This window comes from Aotus nancymaae, unplaced genomic scaffold (genome assembly GCF_030222135.1).
Source record: "Aotus nancymaae isolate 86718 unplaced genomic scaffold, 86718_ANA_hifiasm-v0.15.2.pri h1tg000036l, whole genome shotgun sequence".
Classification (NCBI taxonomy): domain Eukaryota; kingdom Metazoa; phylum Chordata; class Mammalia; order Primates; family Aotidae; genus Aotus; species Aotus nancymaae.
In genome coordinates, this window is record NW_026988450.1 from 22,553,155 (window position 1) to 22,580,759 (window position 27,605).

Consider the following 27,605-nt stretch of genomic DNA (forward strand, 5'->3'; position numbering starts at 1 on the left):
TGCAGTCTGGGGTTGCTGGAATATAGTGATGAGGGAAAGATGAGAGGTGAAGGTGAAGAGGAGGCTGGACCTAATAGGACTAACTAGACTTTAAAGTGCTCTTAGTACTTCATAAATAAAATTCCAATAATGATGATATTTTACACGGTTTAAAGCATGTGAGTGGCAAGGTCAAATTTGTATCTTAGCAGAACATTCTAGTAGCTATGTGGAGAATGGTTTTTAGGTGGCTAAAACCCAAGTTTCCGATCTAATTTAAGGCTGTATTAGAAGTGTAGGCCAGGGCTGGCGTGGTTGCTCATGTCTGTAATCCCAGCACTTTGGGAGGCCAAGGCCAGCGGATTGCTTAAGCGTGGGAATTTCAGACCAGCCTGGGAAATATAGTGAGACCCTGTCTTTACAAAAAAAAAGAAAATACAAAAATTAGCCGGACATGGTGGTGCATGCCTATAGTCCCAGCTACTTGGAAAGCTGAGTTGGGAGGATCACTTGAGCCCAGGAAGCAGAAGTTGCAGTGAGCTGAGACTGTGCCACTGCACTCCAGCCTGGGTGACAGAGTGAGACTCTATCTCAAAAAAAAAAAAGTCTAGGCAAGTGATGCTGAAGGTTCGAACCAGCATTGTGGTAATGGGAACACTTGATAACACTGGTGGAGGCCTTAAGCAATGGCTAGGAGTTATAACTGGTAAGACTTGGTGCTTATTTGAATGTGGATGGAATGATCGGAATTTCGCAGAGATTTAGTGATGATGACTGGGTATGGAGTGGAGAAAGCCATAAATCTGAGATGGAGAATGATCAGGAACTGGTTGGTCAGACTGGCACTTTGGTCAGTTTACCTTAAGATGTATGTGGTTTACCTTAAGATGTATGTAGTTTAGACGGAGTTGGTTAGGTTGGGGTGTGGTGGCTCACCCTGTAATCCCAGTAATTTGGAAGGCCGAGGCAAGTGGATTGCTTCAAGATCAGCCTAAGCAACATGGAGAAACCCCGTCTCTACAAAAAATACAAGAATTAGCCAGGTGTGATGGCACATCCCAGCTACCTGGGAGGCTGAGATGAGAGGATCATCTGAGCCCAGGAGATCAAGGCTGCAGTGAGCTGTGATGGTGCCACTGCACTCCAGACTAGGCAACAGAGAGAGCCCCTGTCTCAAAAAAAAAGAGTTGATCAGCACATGGATCTTTTAGTCTGCAGCTTGAGAAAGAGGTTTCTCGTGATATGTTTGGGAGTTGCCAGCCTGTAGGTAGATACCATTAAATACGCAACCCCTTCTGTGTTGTCTTTTCCCCCTTTCTTATATCCTAAAGCAAAGATGTGTATCTCCAAAAGTATTCAGTCATTAGTATTGTACCTTCTGGTTGTAACAACAGAATGATCCCATAGAACAGGAAATACTCTAGGAAAATGCAAGTAACCAAGTGGTTGTTGCTTTCTTCCAGCTGTGTCAGTGGAAATGCCTGCTCCAGAGGGATATTGCTTCAGTTGACCGTATATTTTAAGGACTGTGGCTCTGTGGCTTTGTCCAGTTCAAAATGGCAGAAAAGGCTCCCCCTGGCTTAAACAGGAAGACTTCAAGGTCGACACTTTCTCTTCCTCCAGAGCCTGTGGACATTATCCGGAGCAAAACATGCTCCAGGAGAGTTAAAATCAACGTTGGAGGCCTCAACCACGAAGTCCTGTGGAGAACGCTGGACAGGCTGCCCAGGACACGCCTGGGGAAGCTTCGAGACTGCAACACACACGAGAGCCTCCTGGAAGTGTGTGATGACTATAATCTGAATGAGAATGAGTATTTCTTTGATCGACATCCAGGAGCCTTCACTTCCATTTTAAATTTCTACCGGACAGGGAAACTCCATATGATGGAAGAAATGTGTGCACTTTCTTTTGGCCAAGAACTTGATTACTGGGGGATTGATGAGATCTACTTAGAGTCCTGCTGCCAGGCCAGATATCATCAAAAAAAAGAACAAATGAATGAAGAACTGAGGCGAGAGGCAGAGACTATGCGAGAACGAGAAGGAGAAGAGTTTGATAATACCTGCTGCCCTGATAAAAGAAAGAAACTGTGGGACTTGCTGGAGAAACCGAACTCATCAGTGGCTGCAAAGGTATGAAACCCATGGTATTACTTGCTCGTGTGTGGTCAGAAAAGATGCTACCTACATTCTAGAGAGTGTAACTTTTTTTTTACTATTTTGGTAACACAGAACTAAGTGTGGCTCCACAGACAGTGAAAAAATCCTTTCCAAAATCCTATTTAGTCCAATATAGTCATTAATCCTGGGTAATGGCGTAAAATGCCATTACCCTTTCATAAATATTATTGTCTGTAGAAAGAGGCCTGGGCAACAGAGGATGAAAGAGAGTCCTGGTTTTGCTGGCGCTGTATAGTGTTGATGACTTGGAGGCTGAGGAGAAAGCCCTAGCTCAGACCCATCAGACACTGAGTCTTGTGGACGACCGGGGTATGGGCTCCATCTCGAACAGAGGGAAGGTATTGTCATTGGAAGGAGAGGAGGTACCTCTTAGCCTGGCTCTGTAGAGGTTCAAGTAAAGAGACGAGAGCACGGCTCCAGGTAGCTCGGAGGGCAGGCACTGCACACGTGAGGAAGGGACTGTTTTATTAAGCTGTGTAAGAAATGAGTCAATGTCCAAACTGCATCCACGTACCCTACCTGGTTAGGCCTCCTCTAACAGTACATGTTTCTGACTGTTGATGAATAATTTTTATTTTTTTTACAATGGAGGAGGTATTACCATGTCTCAGAGTTTGTAAAGTATTTGCTTAAAATGAAGGTAAAGTCATGTTTTCCCATTGTGACTACATATATCTAAATCTCACAGTAAATCTTTTGTCACTAATTTCAGTATGTAATTCAACTGCATGATTCCGTTTGTCTAATTTTATCTAGAGCTTTCAGGGTTAGCCCAAACCAATCTCCATTCCACATATTTAGTTCTGTATTGCAGTATGAATGATAAGTAAAAATTCAACAAAGCCATATTTAGCTACACGAGTAGAGTATTGACATTTCGTGCATAATGGATGAAAATAGAGTATGGAATGGAGAAGGGAAGAGTATGTCATCGCATGAATTCTTTTGATTATTTACTTTTTTTTAGAATACCTTCTCTCTTGTAAATAGTAATGATTTCAGAAGTTATAAGGGACCATCTGAGATTTCGGACTAAAGATTCTACATGATAATCTGCAGCATGTAAACTGTTAGCTAACGCAGATGATCATAAAACTGCTTCTGTTTTGGTTTTGGTTTTGTTTCTGGTTGACTTCAAAAGGCATTTTAATTTCCAGCCAGGCCATGCACCTAAGTGAAATAAAATGATATCCATTGTATATAACAAAGAAATGCATATATTTTGTGGCAAATGGAAGACTTCAACTAGGTTTTTTTTTTTTTTTTTGTAGTTTTGGATAAGTTGCTCACTTTAATTTTACTTGTAAGAAAAAAATAAATGTGCCACATTTGTGGGCTTTGATTGAGAAAGGATACTGTTCTTTCCAATATCAAGTATTTAGTTACATGCTCGAGTTACTACTAAAAATATGGAGTGAATTTTGAAAATGAATGAGAGATTCTGGGTTTAAGTGAGTGTTGTGGGTGTTAAATGAATTCTTTCAAGCCTTTAGGCAACTAAGGAATAAATCATTGTTCCATCAAAAGTTCCAGAGAAAGTTAGCCAACTATATAAAGATAAAGCAATTAAGTCGAAGAAAATTTGAAAGGTTACTGTGCTTTATGTGTTCATAATGACATTATTAACATATATCTAAAGTTAAGTACGATTACAGAAAAACATTTAAGATATATGTATATTTTCCTGAAGAATTTCTCACAAGGATAGAATAAGGTCAATAACCTGATTTCCTAAACAAGGGAGTTCATTTAATCTGTGAATTTTAGAAGAAACAGCAATTTCTTAATCTCTAAGAAGGTAATTATGATCATGGCTCATTACAATAGAGCTTTATATATGCATCTGACAGATTATTTAAATTTGCTTCAAGTTATGTCTGTATGTACAGATAAGAAATCTGCCTACAAACTCTACCCAGCAGCTAAAGACATTGGTTTTGGAAATTTTTATATAGTTCTAAATGGTAAATGTGTTTCCACATTGTTAATCAAGCTAAGTCAATCTTCTCTATAAGTTGATTCTTTACTAAATTTTCATAAAGGATTTATGTTTGTTTATTTATATGTCTACATTTTCCTCTCTGCTTGAACGTTGAAATATTATGGAAATTATTTACATTTGATTATATAGTAGCTTAGTGAAATTATTATTCATTTGTCTGAGATTTAGAGCCTTTTAAAAATGACTCTGTGTGATGCCTTATGTAAACCACTACCTTTTCCTTTGCTCTTCTCGAGTCCTATAACTTGTTTTTTTCTTTCTGGAGTAATTCTTGGTGAGGGGGGTGGTAATGCAGGTATGTGTGGTTAGTATGTTCACAACTTAAGAACAAGTAGCAGTATTACAGCTGCAGTAGGGTGATATTCTAGCTCTCATTATTTATTTTATGGGTTCATCAGGCTCTTCCCTATGTTATGTGGCCCTTGTGTAGGAATGCTTGGAACCTTCATGTTCTTCCTCACTTGCTTAGGAGGTGAGTTAGCTTTGTAGCAGACTGTCTGTGGTCCTTGCCTTTCCAGTTTTTGCTTATTCAGTTTGGTAATTTAGTTGAATGTATGCTCTATGTGTGCCACACACATTAAAGTAGATACTTAGACACTCCATTCTTTCCAGAATTTAAAAATATTCTTAAAATATTATCTTTAACTGGGATTTCATATCATTGAAAATATTTGTGTGTTTTTCTCTTTCTGTTTTTATGTAACTTGTAAGATTCCTGTAATGAAGAAAGTATAAAAGCTCCAAGATTATTTACCATATCCCTAGTATGGAAGGAAAAATTTCACCCTCTCTATCATGTGTTGCATAACAGGCTAAAATACTTATTCTTTGATATGAAATAAATACTCAATAATCAGTTAAGTAATAATTGTTCAGCCCACGCTGTATGCATCCCCTATGATATAAAAAATTATTACAAGGTCCGTTGACCTATCATTTTTGTGTTTGGGTATTACCCTGATAATAACAAGTCAATTCCTATGGAACATATTCCCTGGTGTCATGTAAGGAGCCACTTCTCTTACTTGGATGTTCTGGTGTATTAATAACTGAAAAAAATCCAAAACGGGGTTTAACAAGGTGGTATGTCTGAAATATCTACATTTAACAAATTAACATTTTTGCACATATATAGAAAACCATGAAATATAATCATACTGTTTAAAATATAATGACAGGGCTAACAGAAAGAGTTATTTCTTAGTTCTCTGGGATACTGTATGATTTGGTAATGGGACACATCAGCTGTATGATGGACTCTGTCTTTTTTGACTCTTGTCAGTGTATCTTGGTGTTTGTGCATGCCTTCATATAGAAATAGTGTACAGTTTAAATGTGGGGTGGTTTGTGAATGTGTGGCTCAGCTGAATGGGCCCAAGGCATGACTGGAACAACTCCCTGGGTTACCATGACAGGAATCGCTGGCTTTGGTGTGCCTTTCATAGGATTGCACAAGGGGAAGCAAAGGGCTCAACTGCCTACCAGTTTCCTGGGCAAAAATTGGAGTTAGACTTGATTCTGTACCTCTTCCAGGCCAGGACAATTCAGTCAGTCTCTGGACTGGAAACATTTTTCTCTATTTTCCTTGGCCTCTTCCCAAAGAAACTGCAGTAGCTATTTCCCTGTAAATATTGCATATAGTGACTTCAGTCCAAGAGGTGTTTAAAAGCATTTTTGGGAAATGGGTCTTGTGGCAGGCAGTATTCTCAGCCTTTGGGATGAAACAACAATCAGGAAGTAGCACAGCCCACCTGAGATCTGAAAGAGGCGAGATTCATCAGTACCGCACAGGGCCCTCACTTTGGATGTCTTAAGAAGGTCAAGAACAAAGGAAATCAGCTGGGTTTCCGGCAAATCCAGCTATCTGGGCTCAAGGCTGAGTCCTCTGAGGGAAGCTTCTCTCTAAGAGCATAAGTGGATGTGTGTAGGGGGCAGGGCCAGACAACAGGCTGATCTCAGGTGTCAGATCAGGAAGCTAGAATGTAAGTAGCCCTTACTGGATAAGAACAGCAGGAGGCAAAATCTGTGGAAACACATTTCTATTCATCTGTACCAAACGGCAAGAGTACCCAGCAGCTTTTTCAGGACAGCATACAGATCAAGTGGGGGCATGGTTTAGGATCTGCTTCCCACTCCTCAGTTTCATCATTTATCCATAGCCACCACTTCCTCCCTCCCTTTCCCCCACTCCTCTTTCCCCTCTTCCTTCTCTCTTTCTCTCTCTCTCTCACACACACACACACACACACATACACACACCCACCCACCCACCCACCCCTACCTTGTGCCCCCTCAGGAACTGGCTTTATTTTAGCTTAATAAAAAGGGGAGAGGGGATGATTGACTAGAGAAACATTTTTCCACTTTTTTTCATCAATAGCCCCCTAAGGAGAAAAATTAAGTTAAAATGAAAAGTAGAATTCAGAGAGCCACAAATGATGGTACTATGTAAGTTTTTTTATTCCTCCTCAGTAGCACCAGTTTTCTCCCTCTAAAAATGCATGGGACGGAGGGAAGGAGATGACTGCGTTTCCTGCCTGCACCTTACTCCCTGTACACATCCACGTGTCCGTTGTTGGCATGGTGCAGCACAGCACCTGAAGGGCCAGGAGACCTTAGCCATCCTTGGATCACGTCGGAAGCTGGTGGTGGCAGATGGGCAGTCTGTGCTTGGAAATTCAGCTCTCCACAGAGCCAGGGGTCCAAGTGATGAGTTTCTTAGATGCTGGTACCTGTTTGGTTGCCCTGTTGATAGCTCCTTCAGAACTAGCTCCCTATTCCAACAAACTTAGAGTGTAGGCCTTTCAAGCTACGAAATAGTAAAAAATCAATCAATCAATCAATCAAAACAAAATAAAAACTCCTGTGTACTTATCAAGGGAGAAAGAATACATAACATTCTTCTTATATTTATAGTATATGGATCAGTTATTCTAATGCTTTGAATGAAAAATGAAGGAAGGCATTGGAACAGAGCCACAAATGATTTTCTTTCAGTTCAAGAACAGAAATTTCACATGTTGTGCTTTTAAGTAGATCCAGCCAAGTGAACAACTTGGGCTGTGTAACACTCTTTGTTTAGCTTTCTGATGACCATCTTAGTGATAAGAAAATATAACAAAGGCATTGAAATCACAATTGAGCCAAAAACATGAAGTGATGCAGTGTGAACAACACAGTAACCCCCCTACATTGAGGCATCTCTGTGTCCTGTGCAGTACTCTAATTCTTATCTGCAGTGGGCTAATTAGCATGCCAGTCACACTGTTTCTGTGTTGGTGGTTTACCATTTTCCTTTCTTCCCCTTTCCTCTCTGCATCCCATCTGTACAGGTTAAGCTGTTTGTGTTCTTCCAATAAATAACATAGCATAAGAGTTCAGAGATGTTAACAGGAAATGATAGCGTTTAAAAGAACTTGGCCAATCTGCAGAGGTTTAGCTTGAAGATTTGCTTTTTCCTTTCTTAAAACGTATCATCCATAAAGACTAACAGTTCATAAACCTGAAAGAAATAAGGCATAAGAAAATAAAACAGGTAAGACAGAAAACAACATTGGGTTTTGGTTTAAATGTCTCAAATATTCTGTTTTTTAGCTGCAGCAATCCTATTTCTAGATCCATGCTTCTCTGCTTTCCCAGAAAGGCTGCCCTGAAAACTCACCACTCTGTTCAGTTGGCCACGTTTGATTATGGCCAAGAAAAGAGGAGGAAGTCATAAAAAAGCTCACACCCCCATGTCCCATGGTGACCTAGGGTAGCATAGGTTCTGGTTTTATGGAGATAGCCCTGGTTAATGCCTTTTGTCCCAGTCTAATTATTAATAGCATCTCTTTTTACTCTTCAAAGTGTCCCAGTTTGCATAATGAACTATGTCGTCACCTTGCAAGTGAATATTTTTGAAAACGTAATTTATCTAAGAATCATGCCCTATTTGGTTCCTTTTTGCTTCTTGGTTGCATCTGAAGAGGGCCAGTCTTAATTTCCAAGCAGGTTTTCCATCACTTTAGACAAATCATTAGTTTTCATTAATATTAAAAGACATCAGATTCTTTTCAAGCTTGATTTTTTAAATCTCAATAAATAGTGATTATCATTTTCAAAGATAAAAAAGGAGTTCTTCCTATATTAGTGTTATCACAAAATGGAATACATTGACAGTATTTAAATATTCTGGCTTTGAAATTTTATATACACTGCTTTGGTTATTAGCAGGTTTGTTTTCTTTATTTCAAGTGAGAGAGTTTGTAAAGTAAATGATCTACTTTTTAGGTAAGCATAAGTATTATGAAGGAAGGTTGCAATATTTAATACTCTCCACTTTGGAAGACTCTCGAAGGGTTCAAATAATGTCTTCGATTAAGTGTTCTTATCTGAGCTTTCTCTACCATTAAAAGGAAGAAGAAAAACACTTTCCAAATGCTAAGAGTTTATAAGAAAGTTTCCATGAGGCATATGCCTTGATTTCAGCCACCCCGTATTGTTTACTTTTAAGCATTTATGTTCACTAGTAGAACTTCAGTCTGAAAGATCATCTAACGAGTGCATGAAATTCCTTTGATTCCTCAAGGAGACGGGTGGTCATTGTCTTATCCATGTTTATTTATATTGTTGCTATTTAGCTTTCCCCCCAGCATGTTAGAGAGAGTCTTATAAGGATTGATACATTGATATATATGGTATATATTGGTATATTGATTGCCATACTATTGATTAGCATTGTGATTGTGATATGGAATAGATACAGCAGTTAGTTACACTGGGACTAAACATGAGAAGATGCTATTTTGAATGCTACTGATATTTTCCTTTTTCTTAGCCACTTTTATATTTTATAGAAATATTTGGCATATAATATGAAATGAAATAATCTTTTCCCAGAGAAGCTATAAGATTGTTTGTTAAGGAATGTTGAATTAGTATTATTGAACATTATATATTACATATAAAATATTAAATATTTTATTGGATGTTAAATATTGCATAAATTGAATCATGAAAACTGAAAAGCTTTGGGTACCTCATTAATTTTTAATTCCTCTACACTTCTAGTTTGTTCCACAAAAGAGGCAGTCCACTAGAAATACATACACCAATTATTCAAATAAAATTAAAAAAGAATTCAAAGCGAAAAATAGAACTGGAAGAAACGTATTTTAAATCATCACAGTAACTCTACATAATATTTTGTTTTCCACAAAATGTTTCAAATTATTTAATTAACAAGTGAAATCTTATAATTTTTTTAAAGAGTTTGAAATTCATAAAGAAAATATGTTCATAATTTTAAAAACTCACCTTTCTGGCCTACCTAACATTGCTAACTGACCCCAAGTAAGAGCCATTCCTAACTGAGAGACTGTGTCTGTATGCCCATTTGAATTGATGGTTTGAATAAAGGAAGATGTTTTTCTTTATCGTAATTAACAAAGTTGATTTGAAAAGAATTGTGACCAAAACATGGTTGTATAGGAAAAAACAAAACAGCTGCTAAAGTACAATTCATGACGTAACCATAGATTACAATAGTTATTTTTGTTTTGACCGTTGACTTAGCATTGGTGGTTTGATTCTATTTGAGGATAACTTCAGAGTTCCATGGCATTCAGTAATCTGTAATGCTCTGAGGCATAAATCTACATTATGTATAATGTGAGCTTGGTGTGTAGGAGCTAGTGACTTTGAGAGTGAACGAGCTTATCTGGTCAACCAACGCTGTCCACTTTACCCAATTTGTTTCTTTCTCCTTACTTATTTGCACTAACTCTCATTAAATGTTACTATATTTGTAAGGGAGATTATGTGGCATAGTAGAGATTTATAAAGCTCTCAGGATACATCCTTATTAAAAATATTCTATCTAGAAATTCTAAGAGGGGGTAGAAGCTTTTTAAGATAGCAGTAAGCTTGGGACTTATTCTTGCCCACTAACAGCCTGTGTGGTCATTAAAATGCTTTCTCCCTCTGCAGCAGGACAGTGAAGGATGAAGGTGACCCCACGCCACACCAGCAAGCCATTCCACATAGTATGTGGGCATTGGAGGCAAGCTGCACTTTACTGTATCTATCAGCAACATCCAGTTCTTAACCTCCTTTCCCAATGTCTCCTGGACTGTAGTAGATGATCACTTCAGGGTTTATAAGCAGAACGTTGAAGGACTTGAAGAGACTGAGACTTCCCTGCAATTGCTATGTCAGGCTTAACACAAACATAATGAAGCTAAAATAAAACAGCTACTTATGGATGAATGGGGAACAGAGACATGTAGTAACTGGCAAAGAGACAGGAAATAGAAAAACGGAAGAGGAAGACATTTGCTTTCATCTCTCTAAAGCTTTTCCAGGAGACACTAGGAACTAACATCAAAACTATACCAGACTTTGCACCTACATAGTATTTATTTTTGGCTGGGTATATATCTAGGTTTAAGTTAACTCCTTAACTAGTGTATAAAATGAATGGATTTTCCCACATAAATCATCTCCTTTAATGTCTTTACAAAGTTTTAAGTAAAGAAATTCCTCTGGATATTACTAAGGACAGGTACCTGAACCCAACTGATGTTTGTCGTCAAGTTTCTGTGTCGAGGGTGGCTGAAGCCGGTAGCAGCAGCCCTCACTGAGTGGTACCCAGACAAAGTCTGGGGTGTGTGTGTGTGTGACAGAGAGAGAGAGAGAGAGAGAGAGAGATGTTACTCATATATACTACCACCTCTCCTTTAGAATGTGTTCTATTATGAAGAAGCCACCTGCAGAGAAAGCAATGAACTTCAGCATGTATTTGGTAATTTAGAGAAGATGCAACTTTGTCATCCAAATAAGACAGCTCATTCAGAATACACACTTTTGTGATAACCTGATAGGGCACGAAAATCCATAGGAAGTGCTCTAATGGTCCAAGAATAGAAGGAAGAAATATTTTTATTAGTCTCCCAAGATTTTGTTTCAGGACACTAGAGGTCATTGCCACCCTAGATTTCATGCTTTAACTTATGTCTCACTGAGTCACTCGTGATGCAACCACAAGTGTTGAATGCCACTTTAAATAACTACTTCAAGCCTACATGACAGCAGTGCCAAAGACAGCCAAGTCAGCCCAGTGCAGCTCCACATGGGTTTGCTGGGTTGCAGCATCCTTCCCTGCAACCAACCTCAGGATATTTGCACAGGAGGGGAAGAACCCTAGCCTTCAAGTCATCGTTTTAGCTTTAATCAATATACTATCTAGAGCTCAATTTTGAATATTGAAGGGCAATTGTCCTATCAGGTGTCATCTAAGTTATCAACAAAATGGATTCTTCAAATATAGATTTTTTAAAAAACACTCAAATTTTAGTTTATATCTTAGAATTACATTTGTCTCTGGCAACATTTTGTATAGGACATCTAACTTGCACATTCATGTCAGAGCGTGTGGTTTTATTCAGAATTTGGTTGAATTAAAAAATAAATCAATGCCACTATCTATGAAGAACAGCAACAGATTCATGCTGCAATAAATTAGATGTATTTCATTAATACAATGGAAATTTTCTTTCACTTTGGGAAGCTAGCGGAGGCCCTACCACCTATCCTACAGATGGAATGAACTATGTGTGCAGTGAACATATGAAATAGTAGGCCAGAGTCTAGGATAACATGAATTTGCCATTTTGTATTTGCTATGTAAAAAAGCTAACACATTTTATATTTCTTAAAAGAATTCTGCAGGTGTGAAAATTACTGTGTTCTATAAGTAAAGTAATTGCATTATGAGTAACATTAAAATTCAAAGCAAAAAATCTGTTATAAGCCCTGGCCTTTATTTTTCAGACTCTAGCTCACGAGCCATTATAAATATTTTAAATTACATGGAATATTTACAATGTGCTAGTCACACACACCTTTTAAAAATAGTTTTATATAGAGAGTAGCCTGAGGAAACTTAAAGGCAGTAAACTGTTTTGATAGGCAGATTTTAACAATACACCAGCTGTAATTATGAGCTTAAAGAAGTAAGTATGATAATTGAAAAAAATTGTTTTGGAAGCTGTGTTTATTTGGCAAATGCCAAAGCTCATCAGAGCTTTTCTCCCCTGTTGGACTTTGATGCATACATTTAAAAAAAAATGAGCCGAAAGATCAGATGGCAGGTCTTTGCTGTTTATCTGACCTGGCTATGGTGGGGTGGTGCAATGGTGTACTTCCTGTGCAGAAGAGTTTCTCTAAGGCACCATATTGCCACCATTGGGAATTTGGAAAATATCCAGATGCCATTTTCATTGTAGCACAGCCCAAGTAAGGAAATGTCTTTCTTACTTCCTGCAGTCCTTATTTTCTTTCCACCAGAGGAGGCTGTGCTAATCTCTACATACTTGCGTCTCAGCTCCTGTCCCACTGCGTGCTCTGCTCACAGCCCCACTGAGCCCCTCAAGAGCCCTCCTCACCTAGGACTGTTTGGGTTATACTTTACTGAAAAACTATTGATTTCCTATTGAATTTCTTTGGTTCCAATCAGACTTCACATTTATTTTTCATCTGGTTGTAAATCTTTTCATGAGTTGATATCCACTTAAATTTTAACAAAAATAGACATTGTAAGAGTTCGAGTTGAAGAAGCTAGCACACCCTCCAAATGGATTTCATTTGGACTTTATCCTATAAAGGAGGTATGTGTTCTTCTTTATCCTAAAGCCTCAGAGGCTGACGCAAGGTAGACTATTCTCTCATCAACTCTTTAAAATCAACATCTTAATAATACTTTTCCTCTCCCTTTGAGAGAAGCTGATTCTTCACCCAACCTCTGCCCTCCCTTAATCCACGAACTCAGGTTGTGCAAGTTAAGCTGGTTTTATTTTCTACTTTCTCATAATAGTGTCACTATCCCCAGAGCCTGCTGTTTTGAGCAGAAATCTAACTCTAGGGAAAGAGACTGTTAATTGATACCTGATACAGTAACAGATGCTTTTCACAAGGCTGTATTAGCTTCTGTTTTCAAAGTCCTCTGTGAGGTATGGATACAACTTCCTACTATCATCAGAGTGTTCTTGCAACCCTTACTCTATCTTCTTATTCTGAGACCAGTTTTTTTCTAACAATACTGCTTCCTTTACAACTGGGAAAAAAAGAAACTTGTTCCTTACAGTCCAGGGTCATGAAGTATAAGGCACATTCTGTCCCCTCAGTAATTAATATGACTTTCTCAAAACAGCAGGAGGGGAGAAATTTATATTTATATTGAGTGTCTCCTATGTGCCATACACTGAGCTTGGGGGTTTTTGGTGTTGACTCTATAGCTTTTTTGGTAAAGGGCCAGAGAGTCACTATTTTCTGCTTTCTGGGCCATAAGGTTTCTGTTGGAACTCCTCAGCTCTGCTGTTGTGGTGAGAAAGCAGCCATAGGTACTGTGGAAACCATGGAAGTAGCTGGCTTCCTATAAAGCTTGACAGCACGTGGATTTGACCCATGTGCCATAGTTTGCCAACCACCACTTTATATTAATCCTATGAGAACACATCATTAATTATATTACAGAGATTAGAGACTTGAAACCCAAAAATATCAAATGTGTGTTGAGTGTCCCACACTACTGCCATATCGACATTCATACTCAGTCTAGCCACAACCTGGCTTTCCCACAGTTGTATTTCTAGTTGTATTTTTCATTCCTTTTCCATCATTGTCCAGTGTTCTCATCACTTCTGGATATTCACTGAAGGCTTTGGTTTATCACTTAAAATCATCTTATACCATACGCTCTTGCCATACCACAGGACAACAGTGAATCATAAATTCCACCCTAGATGTTTCACATTTTGAACTCTGCTAGCATGTGGATAAAACTAGTCTGTCTTTGGGATCTTGAGCCTTATTTACAACCATGGAGCCCTCTTCCATTTCCCACGAAATCTATACTTTGTCCCTGTTGCAAGCTCTTTTACCTTTACTTATCCTACTCTTTTTCTACTGAGTTAGGGCTACTGGATACACTGCTATGATCTAGAACTTGATCATCTCCTGCTTGGACTATTGCTGTAAGTCATGAACTGCACATTCTCATTTCATTCCCCACTTCCCCCCTCAATTCTAATCCGTTCTCCACTTAGCCAGCAGAATTAAAATATGTCTTTCTCATGGGCCACTCCTGAATTAAAAACTGCAGTGATTCCCCACTGCCTGCAGTCTAGTCCAGACTTCTTAGCATTGCATTTAGGATCCATCGCAACCCTCCTGTATAACCACATGCTTTACCACTTCTCAAACACAGTGCCGCAGATGTTGCAAACTACCAACCATTCCTGAAGACAGGGCTCTGGTCTAGACAGGCTGTTTACTGAACTCAACAAAGAGTATTTCCACATGGCTATATCCATCCAGAGGGGACATCATTTTTTCTAGGTTGAACCAATGTGCCTCATATACCAACTGCAGCTACACCTACACACACCTGGCACAGTCACACCCCTGTGGCCACCACTGCTTCCTTCTCTGTCTTTCCTTGTGTCTCAGCTCCTGTGTCACTCTCCTGTGAGGTCTGCCTGACTCTCTCTCACCTGTGTTCCTCCAGTTCTCTCTTCATCCTTGTAATCTCTTGATTTTGACTGTTCTGTGTTCAATCCTCAGCTAGGTTGCAGAACTTGAAGAATCAGATCATGTTTCTTATCTTCAATTACTGATACCTAGCACAGCTTCTGACACATAAACACTCACCACCTGCCTCCAAATGGCACAAAAGGGCAGGAATAACAGCAAGACTAAATGTTTCACAGTATTCCTATTCTCTGTGAAGACTAAATAGCATAGATGGAGGTTGGATATCTGATTCTAGCGATTAGACCTGAGTAATGCTGGGTTTGTTTTCAACAGTTTAAGAAAGCCGGATGTCTTCATGGTTTTAAATGGTTGTACATTTTTCATATAGGCTGAGAACCACAGATGTGGGTTTTACATTTTTACATTGTATAAACTCTTCATCTAAAATAGCAGTGTAGGCTGCTCTGTATGCCACAGGGTTTATGCAAAGAAAGGAATTAGGTGCTGCTGACAGGCAGGCTTTCAGATGCTTTGCTTTGCTTTGCTAGGGTTGCTCATTTGGTTATCTGAACTGTAGGTTCTGGGAACTCTTGTCATAGGTAAAATGTAGCTTTTGCGTGAATGACAGAGGAGAGCTTGATCTGACCCCCGGGGTATAGACAGCCCTTCTGCCACTGATGGCAGATGGGTAGATCATTTATTTACATTCAACCATCCACCCTTTACAGGACCTGGGCCCCAAGTGTGGTTTGTGAAGCAGATTCAAGTGCACTGGTTACCAACTCATCTGAGTCTAATGAGACAGAACACCCCCACATATAAGTTACATGAAGCAGATTTATTACTTACAGATAGACAGCAATGGACAATAGAAACCTAGAAGTCAGGGCTAGCTGCGTCCCCCCAGACTCAGGAAAGCTCCCCGGGGCAGATGGAGTCTTATCTGCATGTGCCCTACTTGCACTGCAGCTGAAGGACCCCAGAAGGCATCCTGTTCTGGGCTTTAAGGAACTAAAGCATTGAAAGGCATCCCATTTCTACAAGAGACTAGAGTAGAGCCCTGCCTCTTCTGGCCAGTCCCTCCCTGTCTCAGATGTTGCACTTCCAGTACATTCTACAGTTATTCTATAGAACTACTTAAATCAAGATAGACCTCCAAGATAGTATATGTTTGTGAGGATTGGAAGATAGTCTGAAAAATAATGAGTTCTTTTTAAAAGTTGCATGATTTTAGAGACAAGATCTTGCTCTTGTGCTCAGGCTGGAGTACAGTGGTGCCATCATAGCTCACCATAACCTCAAATTACTGGGCTCAAGCAATCCTCCGGCCTCAGCCTCCTGAGTAACTGGGACTATAGATGTGCACCACCACATCCAACTAATTTTTAGATATTTATTTTTTGTAGAGATGAGGTCTTGTGATGTTGCCAGCCTGGTCTCAAACTTCTGGCCTCAAGTGAGCCTCCCACCTAGGCTTCCCAAAGTGCTGGAATTTACAGGCATGAGCCACCACGCCCAGCTTTGAAAAAAAAATAAATTCTTAATTGTGTAATATGAAAAGGAAGAATCAAGAATCCTTATTTTTACTACAAAGGGTAAAAGAATAATAATGATATCAGCTTATGGGAACTGACTTTTATTGTAATCCAAAAAAAGATATTTTCTGGAAACTTCTAGGTTCAGAATTTAAATAAATATTAGACATTAATTTTTATCTCAAAAATGCTTGTGATCATCATGCTGCTTGGTCATAAAAAATGTTCAAATTTTATTCTGGCATTTCAGACCTTACTGATGGGACTCTCTAATTTAGTTTTTCAGAAACAGCCCCAGTTACCCCCTTTTAAATTCTGACTTGTTTCAATTTAATAATTCACAAAATTATTGTTTGAAGAGTTATTTTGTGCATTAGAAATCTTTAATCCTTATATACATCTTCTAATAATTTTAATGAGATAGTTGCTAAGAATAAAATTGTTTTCACTTGTTTAAACCTTTGATATGACATCTGTTTTGAGTTTTTAGAAGATTGTATTGTAATTTAATTCTTTCAAAATTCTGCTGCAAAAGAGAAAAAAAAAAAAAACCTGTCACATTATTTTCAGTTCTGCTGTTAATTATTTGTGCACTGATCAGAGGAAAGCAGTCTTTGAAGAGTTCACAAGATTTTATAGGAGATGAAATTGATCAATATAAAATGAGCAGAAAATGTTCTTTGTACTAGCATAGATTTGAGTAAACTTTTATTTGGTATAGTATTTAGAATTTCAGAGAAGGGATCTAATTATGCAAATTTGATCAGATAGAGAAAGCTTTGTGAATGAGAGGAATAAAAATATCAAGTAGCAGGAATTGGAAAATGGCTAGAGAAGAGGGAGAAAGTGCAAACAAAGGCAAAAGGAAAGGGAGAAAAGTGTCCAGTGGTACTTTAGGGAGACTGTCAGTGGTAGGAATCAGGCCAAAGGGCCAGGAAGGGCCATGTACCACCCTGGTTTGAGGCCCACCTGAGAGTCTGCATCCACACAGAAGGGTGTAGGTGGTTGAGGTTTGGCCTTGTAGGTGTCAGCTGCTGGTAGGAGGCAGCTAGGTAGGTAGGCACCCAGGTGAGGGGCACAGGCTCAAGGGTAAGACAAACTTGGAATGGAGGCTTATTTGCCACTTAACCACCTTGGTGACCTTGCTAAGCCTCAGATTCTCAGCTGAATAGCGAAGAGGGCACTAATATGTATGGAACACAGTAATTGTGAGGATTAAATGATCTAGTTAGCTGAATCCCTGGTGCACATGCACAGCTATCATGTATTATGTTACCATTTTTACTGATACTAACTTATTCTGAACCATTACAAGGAGGGATTTTTTTTCCATAAATATTTAGTATTCTTTTGTTGCAATTTGAGTAATCTTAATTTGCGAAGGACAACATCTGCTTATAGATAACAAACTATTTTTATCTTGTTTTAGAACTAAACCTTTTAAAGGCAGTTAATTAATGTTTATTGACTAGTTCAAATTGTCATGAATATGATACTTTAGATAATGGATCCTGAAATACAAATTAAAATTTAAATCTTAAAGAGGCATTTTTTCTGAAAATATGAAAAATAGATCCTGCTAATAAAAAGACGAAAATAAAAAAGAATGAACTGACCATTCCAAAGTTTGCTTACATTAGGGCATATGTATTTAAATGTTCCATTCTGATGGGTGCTGTCATGTTAATCATCAAAAATAACATAACTACCTGGAAATTGAGCAGGTATAAGTAGTTCTATTCTTGTTCACAAACACTGCCTTTACTTTGAGAGAGGGAAGTGATCAGACTACCACTTTGCACTTTCCGATAGGGCCGATTTCTTATGCAAGTATCTGTTAGTAGGGTATGAAATTGAACACAGATCATTGATCTAAAGCCCTGTCATTATGATGTATTAACAGTAATGTGTTTGATTGCAAATAATTATTTGGCTCAGGAAGAATTGGATTCAATGTAAATATAGTCTCATCTATAAAATTTGTCCATGCTGAACTGCAAGCAGTCTTGAATTTATTAAAAAATCCTACAATAACTAGGGAGTGATTAGAATGCCATTATTTACGGAAAATAACTAGTTTTTAATTACTAGTTTTTCACAAAGAACCACATTTTCTGAATTCAAGATTGAAGTGGCACAGCATTTGTTTTCTGATGTGTAAATTTAAATAAAAATTCTCTCACAATCAAAATTTCAGATGTTGTGTTTAGATTAGCATTTGGTAAATTATCTTCTTAATTAAGAATAAGGATAGGGAATGCCTGGGGGCTGGTAGTTCATTTATTACCAGATCTTATTTTCCCAAATTATTTAAAGCAGTACAGATATGTATAACATGTCTTAGGAAGCAGATGCTACTATTATCTCCACTTTATAGATTATGAAACTAAGGACAAGGAGGTTAATTCATTTGCCCATAATCACCCAGAAAACAAGTTGTGGATTGTGGATAGAGAGATAGAAAGATAAACTAGATAAAAAGACAGACTAGGTAGATAGATAGGTGAAAGGAAAATATATGTAGAAAAATAAAGAGAAAACTGGGAAGACTGGCATATAAAAAATTCATAACACAAGTGCCTATTATAGCTGGTGGGGGAGGATACAGACTGAGTGATTTTTAGTGCTAAAGCAAACAGGAAAACATCAATAAAAAGAACAAAATTCTATATAATCTGTACTTTTCAGGCAGGGCACATGGGCCTTCTGTTACTAGGTTCCTTTCTTAGTAGTTTCCTCCCACTAAGAGGAGGTGTTTATGGTCAGCTCTTTGGGATGATCATCCATTTATTGAACAAATATTCACCGAGTACCTGGTGCTGTTCTAGATCCCGGAGAGTTCCAGCCTTGAACAGAACAAACAGACAAAACTTACCACCACCACCGAATTTCCATTCTTGTGGGAGGAGATAGGTAACACACAAAATAGATGAATACGTACATAACAATAAAAACAGGTCAATAACATGGGGGAAAATAAAGCAAGAAACACAGTCAGGGAGTGCCTGGGCTGGTAGTTTCATTTCAAATAGGTTTCCCAGGGAAAGCTTCACTGAAAAATGTTTGCTTTTGAGCCAACTTCTGAATGGTGTTCCACCTGGGGAGATTCTGTCCTTCACGCACACTGGTAATGCAGGAGACTTTCATTTTCAGCTCTGGGGGAGAGGGTGCTAGGAGGCCAGGGCTGGTGCTGAACCTCCCACAGTGCACAGGACAGCCCACTAGGACAAAAATGTATCTACTTAAAAATGTCAGTCATGCCACTGTTGAGAAGCCCTGGTCTACTGCAAGGAGCAGTGGAGTGATCTTGGGGAAGAATAGTAGGGCCTCAGCTCAGAGACATCAAAGGAGTCTAGAATCTCTGGGGCCATGTAGCCTTTTAGCAGGGCTTTTGCCTCTTTTCCCTGAAAAATAACAAGAAGCCTAGGTGAGTACTGGGCAGTAGTGTTCTGACTCACATGGCATCAGGCTCCCCCCAGCTCCTGCATTGAAAATAGACTTTCACGGGGTGGGAGAAAGATGAACCTGGAGACTAATGTAATAATTCTGGAGAGAGACTGAATCCATTAAATGGTAAAACTATATAGAATGTTAGTACATTTATTTATTGAATGAAAAATCATCTAGAATATTTACATTTCATGTCTTTCATCTTAAAACTGGGGTTTATGAATACATTGTCCTAGATACCCATGTTTTTTAAATTATAAGGGAAAATGCTATTTTTCATAGTTTAAGTTTTAAGTTTCAACAGTTAACAGCAATAGAATATATCTAAAAACAAACAAAAGCAAAACAAACAAAAACCACCTCTTTCTTAAGTTAAACCAGTTTAAGAATGCCAGTGGTGTAGGTTTGTTTTCAGCAATTCTCGTGATTAATTATCCTTGTTTATTGCTGTCTAAAAAAAAAGGAAAGAACATTTAGAGAAAAGTAAAACCAGGCACAGACAGATCTAGATACCTTTATTAAGGGACATTTAAAGAGTATTTTTAAAATGTCAATCAAAGGCAACATATAGACACACGTACTAACAGGCAGAGCCAGACAAAGATAAATATGAGGGAGTCCATGAAAGCAGGGAAAGCTAAAGTCTAGGAAACGCCCTGGACCTTATTTGACTCTGGAGCCTGGGAGTGAGGCTCAGAGGTGACACTCCTAATGGCCTTTTCTCACCTCTGCTCCTCGGTGCTAGTTCCATTTAAATGAAGGATGCAGTCCTTTTTGGTTTTGTTTGTTTATGTAACAGAAAACAACTATTTAAAAATTGTTTTACCTTTTACTACTTCCCTAACTATAAATAGCAGTCATGATTTATAGGATTTATAGTCATGATTTATAGTAAAGATTTAAAATGTAGACCAAGATTCACCCAATGATAACATAAACCACTCTCACCTGCCCACCCATGCCCTTGCAGGGACATGGACTATGTATCAGGAAAACCACAGCAAATATCTTTGTAATCGTCATTTAGTGAGCAACTAAAATATTGTTTCTAACGAATGAAAAAGGCATGATCTTACACATTTTTAATGGTTAAAATCATGGAAAAACCCTTTGGTATTTGCTTTATGGTTATTTGCTCTTGACAAAAACTACCATCTGGAGCCCAGATTTGGAGTTGTTAAAGATAAAGAAAAAAAAAATCAGAAACCCTTTGCTCCTTTCTCTCTCCCCATCTCTCCCATCTCTCTTGGCTCTCTAGTCCGGATTGCCACAGAGAGGTTGAAGTGGTTTGGAGGAGGCCTTTGGAGCCTCATCTTGCTAAACATGACTCTGGAACTCTGCCAGGGATATACCTACCTCTGGTACCATAGACTGCTCATCTCTAAGGTAGGGTGGTCATAGTTTCTGTCCCATGGGGTCTTGCTGAGGATTGAATGGTTCAATACATGTGACATAGCTTAGTATAATACCCGGCAAATAAGGGTTTTGTTGTTGTTGTTGTTGTTGTTGTTGTTATTGCTGTCCGTGGCCAAGTGGCGGGGTGTAGGCAAGAGATGCAATAAGCTTTGTACACAATTCCCAACAACACAGAGGGATTGCACGGAATTCCCTAGGAATTCCTCATAATATACAAGTTGATACAATTTTCTTTTAAGAAACTCTCATGTGTTTATTTATTTCTTCTTAACTGCGTTTTCTGTGAATATATGTTTATTTCCCCAGTTAGAGCTTAAACCCCTTGAGGGCTTGTTTTATTTTCTTGTTTTATCTTTTCTCTCTCTCTGATACTCAAATTAATGTTAGAGTGTGGTGCAAAGCATTAAGCACATGATCAATAAATGCTTAGTTTTTCAATATTTTCTTTATTTCTTTTTCTAGAGACAGGGTCTCTCTAAGTTACTCAGTCTGGTCTTGAACTCCTGGCCTCAAGCGATCCTCATGCTTCAGCCTCCCAAAGTATTGGATTACAGGCATGAGCCGTGATGCCCAGTGGATGTTTTTCTTTAAAGATAGAAGTTCCATTGCACTCCAGCTTGGGTAACAAGAACGAAACTCTGTCTCAAAAAAAAAAAAAAAAAAAAAAGATAGAAGTTATATCAATGTTGGAAAATAGAGGAAAACCTAAGGTTTTACATATGAGTGATTATGACAAAATATGATTATTTTGTAATAGATATCTATTGGTGTTTTTCTGAGCAGGTTTGGAAAATACCTTATTTCAGCCAAATAATGGCAACTGACATTTATTTGAATTTGTCATTTGACATTTTTAAAATCTATATTTTCAAAAGAAAAAGGAAACTGACAGTTTGAAAGGCAGTAGTTTGAAACATTTAAAAGGGTATGGTATTTCTATCTAGTCAGATTGCTTCCAAAAATTAATTGCTATTTCTTATGTTCTCTCTCACTCTAAGTAGACTCTTATTAACCCACCAGCATTCCTAAAAAAAATGACATAGTGATGTTTCTCCATGTGGAGGAGAAAAAATGTCCACACTGCCAGATACCTTAGGCTTACCAGAATGAATTCCTACAGCATTTCCATTCCCTATCTCTTGCTTGAACAGAAAACCTTTTATAAAATTAGCCACTTGGAAATCTGTGAGGCTGGTTACCAGTGTTGAACCCATTGCTGTCTGTCAAGCCCTAATTTGAATGACTGTCTTTGAGGAATGAAAAGATTCCATTTGTAGCCAATTTTTAAGGTTGAGGTTTCAGAGTTCCAGGTGGTAGTTAAATTAGAATTTCTCTATTGTATAAAAAAGCTCTAAGATGATTGGATTAGTTCACCAAAAAGACAACAAAATTTATAAACTGAAATCATTTTTGAAACAAATGTGTTAAATGTTTTGTAATTCCTGCACTTAGTCATAGAGGGGGAAAAAAACCTCTTAATAGAAAAGAACTAAGGAAATTGAAAAGCCTGATAGCCTGATAGGGCAGAAGGATGTGATGTCTGGGAAACAGACAAGCTTTAATTGTCTACCATAATACTTTTTATGTTATCTTATTGCAGCTGCGCAATAATCCCCTGAGTTGGATGCTCTCATTCTTTCTTTTGAGGATGAAAAACTAAAGCTTAGTGAGATTAAGTAACAAAACCAGGGGTGTTTTCCACTTCAAATTCTTTTTTTTGTGGTAATTCTTTTTGTTTTAATTTTTTTTTTTATTGCATTTTAGGTTTTGGGGTCAACTTCAAATTCTGGTTAGAGTAATTCCATCAGCCATGCCGTCCAGATACTGTAAATAACCCTTGAAAAACAAAGGTAAACTGTAGTCAACAATCCAACCACATCACATTTTTTAAAAGCTGCCTCCAGTCCTAGGACTTAGGTCACTTCCAGGGTCATTTATTTAATTTCCTAGTCATCAGGAAGTAAACTCTAAAGAATGAGTAACATATGATCCTCTCAAAGGTTGCTAGGTATTCTTAAAACTGGTGTTGGCCTCTTTTAATTTTGTATTAAAATTATTAAAATACGACCTATGGACAGCAAAGATAAAACTTAAATTTTCTGTTTGACCTTGTACTATAGTGCATTGCTGTCAAGAAACTGTTCTTGAGATTTTTTTTTTTCCTGGAATTTACTCAGTATGTATAGACTGGATGGTGCAGAAGTAACAAATCCTGATTTTGTAACCTTGATGAAACAGTTCATCAAAGCATTGCTGCTTCAGCACCTTGTTTTTGTTTTGCATGGCTTTTCACACTAAATGACAATCCACTTGTCAGCCTGTCTGCCTCCCGAGACTGAAAGCTTCTTGAAGACAGGGAGTGTAGCTCTTAGCTCATGATTTTCAGCTCCTTGCACAGTGACAGCATGGTAGGTTCTGTGTGGATGGTGGCTTAGTGAAAGAAGCAGTGAATGACTTTGTTCCATCTAAATATACTTATGTAGCCTTAGTCCAAATATTGAAAATGTAGGGCCAGCCACAGTGGCTCACACCTTTAATCCCAGCACTTTGGGAAGCCACAGCAGGAGAATCAATCGTTTGAGCCAAGGAGTTTGAGAGCAGTCTGGACAGCATGGTGAAATGTGGGCTCTACAAAAAAACACAAAAATTAGCTGGGTATGGTGTCCTGTGACTATAGACCCAGCTACTCAGGAGACTGAGGTGGGAGGATCACTTGAGCTGGGGGAGTTGAGGCTGCAGTAAGTCATCATGATCACACCACTGCACTCCAGCCTGGGCCACAGAGCAAGACCCTGTCTCAATGTGGGGGAGGCGGGGGGGAACAGGAAAGAAAAGAAAATGTAAACTCTGTAACAGGATGAAACTTTAAGTCACTTTTTATTTGTTAATTACATCTAGATTACATGAAGAAAAATAGGGTTAAATATTTCTTTATAATTGGGCATGTGTCCATGAGCTGGAGCCAGAGTTAACTTTATAAAATGAGTCATTGAAAATCTGAAAGAGAATGGATTTAAATGTCCATTTGCTTTCAAGAAAAAGGGGTTAATGTTATGCTCCTTAATGTTATGCTCCTTGTACACTGTTTTTGTGGAACACATATACTGAAAAGCCTTTCTCCTGATTTTTGGACTGGAACAGAACTGGCTCTGGAACATGGTCACATCTCTTAAATCTGTAAGTTCTGTCTTCCTCATAAATGTTTACAGTGGTACATTTTTAGAGTTTTTTATTTTTATTTTCTAAGTTTTTTTTCCAGTCTGAGGTTTCTGAGTCTCTCTGGAGAGTGAATTTCTTCACCTTAAGAGAGACTCTTCCATATCACTCATGTATTAAACTTGGACCACGGAACCAATGACAGCAGCCAACACTTGCTGAGTACTTACTCTACTGTAGGCACTGTTGTAAGCACTTCAGTGGAATGACTCACTTTGTCTTAATGAGCCAATAAGATTTATATTTTTTTCATCTCATTTTACATGTGAGGGGACAGAGGCACAGACAAATTAAGAAACATGGCCTGCCAGTCATGGTGGCCTCTGTCTGCATTTCCAGTGCTTTGAGAGGCGAAGGCAGGAAGACTGCTTGAGGCCAGGAGTTTTATACCAGCCTGGGCAACATAGCAAGACCCTGTCTCTACAAAAAAAATAAAATAAAATAAAAATTAACCAGGCTATAGTCCTAGCTACTCTGGAGGCTGAGGTGGGAGGATTGCTTGAGCTCAGGAGTTTGAGGCTCCAGTGAACTCTGATGGTGCCAGTGCACTCCAGCCTGGGTGACAGAGCAAGACACCGTCTCTAAAACAACAACAACAAAGTAACAAAAAACAGAAACATGCCCTGAGCCACATAGCTGGTCAGTGGCCTAGCTGGGGATTGAACTCATAGTCTGATACCAAATCCTCCAGGCTGAATCACTGTGCGCACTGGTCTACTCAGGCAGCAGTACAAAACTTGGAGGAAAAGATACTAGCAAGGAAAGGACAGGCAATACTGGAACAGATGGAGAGCTCAGCTGAACAGGCTGCCCAGGGTCCACACCAACAGACCAAAGTAGTATAAGGTGACCCTGAATGTGTAAGTGTAGGTTGCTTCTTCCTCAGAACATATAGAATGGATGATGGCAAATAAACACATGAGTTTAATTCACTGAGAAGGTTTATTTGTAATTTTGGACCATGTGTCTATTGCCTGCTTTGCATCAACGTTTGTAGTATAGATAAAAGTGTATGTTTAGCTTTTCAGCATATGCTTTCATGTGAGTTCAGTATGTGAGTTAGAACAATGGCTCTCAATAGGAGTGGTACCTCTCTATAAGGAGGCAGTGTGTGTGTAGGGGGATTGTCTCAGTTACTGTAGCAGTATCAGCACTTGGTAGTGGAGACTGGGATAATCTACCTCCTGCCATGCTTACAGCCATCCCGCAGAAGGAGGAACTGATAGACTTCAAAAGCCTGTCTGATTATCTAAACCTAGAACCTAATTCTGTTGACATATTTTTAAACTAAGTTTTAGTAAACACTGAATTTTTCAGGAATACAACAAAAGTGTAAATCTAAGGACAATTGTACTTTCTTTTGCTCTGAATTTTACAGGGATGTTCTGTCTTTCTGAGAAATTGTGTATCGGTTGCAACACTGCTCATGTTGTCTAAATCACTAATAACATACATCTGCAGACACTACTTTCATGGTGATTATACAACTAAGGACAGTCATGTGATCACTTTATTCCAGTTGTCTAGCCTGAGTATTTACATTCTGAAAATACGAATTACTTTACTATAACTTATTTTCCTTTTATCTCTTTTATATTATAGCTAATTAGGCTCTTATAATGATTTTTAAAGTGTATGTGTAGATTATCCACGAATTTCACTAAAGTGTAGTAAAAGAGGCCACCCAAAATGATGCAGTTCAAAGGAGGTGCTCATGCTCCAAGTGATAGAATTCAGAATTTGTGGGTTAAACTCTATTAGGAGCCATAGATACCCAGAGTCATTAATTTTACTCTTTAAAATTTTAAAGCAATTTTAATAATAAATAATTTAATGACCTGAGAATTACTTCCTTTTGAGATACCATGTGGTACAGCTAAGATATGTATGTATAGCATCTACCTGCTTTGTTATTGGTTTGAATTTTACTAAATCCAAAAGCAGAATAAGAATGGAGGTGTCTTCCTGAGATGGTTCTCCTCATTTCCCTGCCGCCTTTTTTTTTTAAGCTCCTCTCTGAAAGAACATTGGAATCAAAAAGGAGCTAATACCATTGAGCAAAAGGGCAAAGTTACTTCTTTTAAAAGCAAAGCTCATTTTTCACCATGGTAACCAGCATATCATATGACATACACGCCACATGGCCCGTGTAATATGAATTCTTTCAGAAATATATTTCTATCAGAGCATAATGAACTTTCATATTAGTATAGCAAGGACTAGTATAAGGTGACACCTTAGGTTGATTTGGGTCAAATCATTACTGTGGTGTCTTGTAACAATTTACTTGTAGTTTGCAAGAGGTAACACTAGCATTTCATTTTTTAAAATGTTTAATGAAAGTGAACCATATGCTATGAACACAAGATAAATACATGCTACTGAGTCTTAGAAATGGCACGTTCCCATTTCCTGTGTTATGACCAATTAAAAAACCTGGGATTCATTCGATTTATCAGGATGTGTATTTATAGCTGCTTACATACTCTAGTTAAAATAAAAACAAAAGTTAAAATCACAGCTGAGCAAAGTATTACCATAGCCACTGCTCTTTTTTTGAATCATAGTAGCTAAAACCTTTGGCTCTGATTTAAAATTGATATTTGACCAAGGACTGATGAAGGAAAGGAAAAGGAAATCCTTCGATAAGTATGCATCACACCTTGGGAGAGGTAAAAAAAGAAAATGTTTCACTCAACTTTAAAAAATCCTTTACTCTTTTCACTTGGAGATACCTTTTGTTCAGTCAGTTCTTTTTTGCTAACTTCTTTGAAAATCTCTTGTAACTGTAGTACTTCCTAAGGGTACTCTCCCAATGCTAAGACACTTTATATTCAGTTGATCTAGTTTCTTAGGTATTCAGAGGTTTAATAGGTCCCTTAAGGCTCTGTGTAGCTTCAAATCCGATGACTCAAATAAGCACAGACTTCTATAGCCAGACACTGATCTGCCTCTTTCAGGGCATCCAATAGGATATTCATTGTTTTGGAGCTTAAAAGTTTCTTTACAAATATGTAAATCAGCCTAATAAACCCTGATAGTCTGGGACTGAGCTGGAAACTGATTCATGCATTAAAAAAGGTGAACATCTTTCACAAGTAATAGGAAATTAAATCTGCTATCTACTATGGGGTGAAATTTTATTCTAGTAATCCTAATGGCAAAACCATAGAATTTCATTATGTGTTTAGGTATTACTAAAGAAAAAGTCAAGAGAAGAGTTATATATTTCTATTTCTTAATGCTATTCCTTATTCTACTCAAATTTTCCTGTTCACTAGACTTGAATTCTCAAGATTTTAAGGAGAGGATTCA

At 38.1% G+C, this 27,605-nt stretch overlaps 1 protein-coding gene across 1 annotated transcript in view; it reads left to right on the forward strand.

Moving 5' to 3' along the window:
- The window catches only part of KCNB2 (potassium voltage-gated channel subfamily B member 2), a 400,644-nt gene that overhangs the window by 27,425 nt on the left and 345,614 nt on the right, over nucleotides 1–27,605 (forward strand). The window contains exon 2 of the mRNA XM_012463771.2: nucleotides 1,443–2,114. Coding sequence (XP_012319194.1) covers nucleotides 1,536–2,114 — 579 coding nt within the window. The 5' untranslated portion in view covers nucleotides 1,443–1,535. The remainder of the gene's footprint in view (nucleotides 1–1,442; nucleotides 2,115–27,605) is intronic.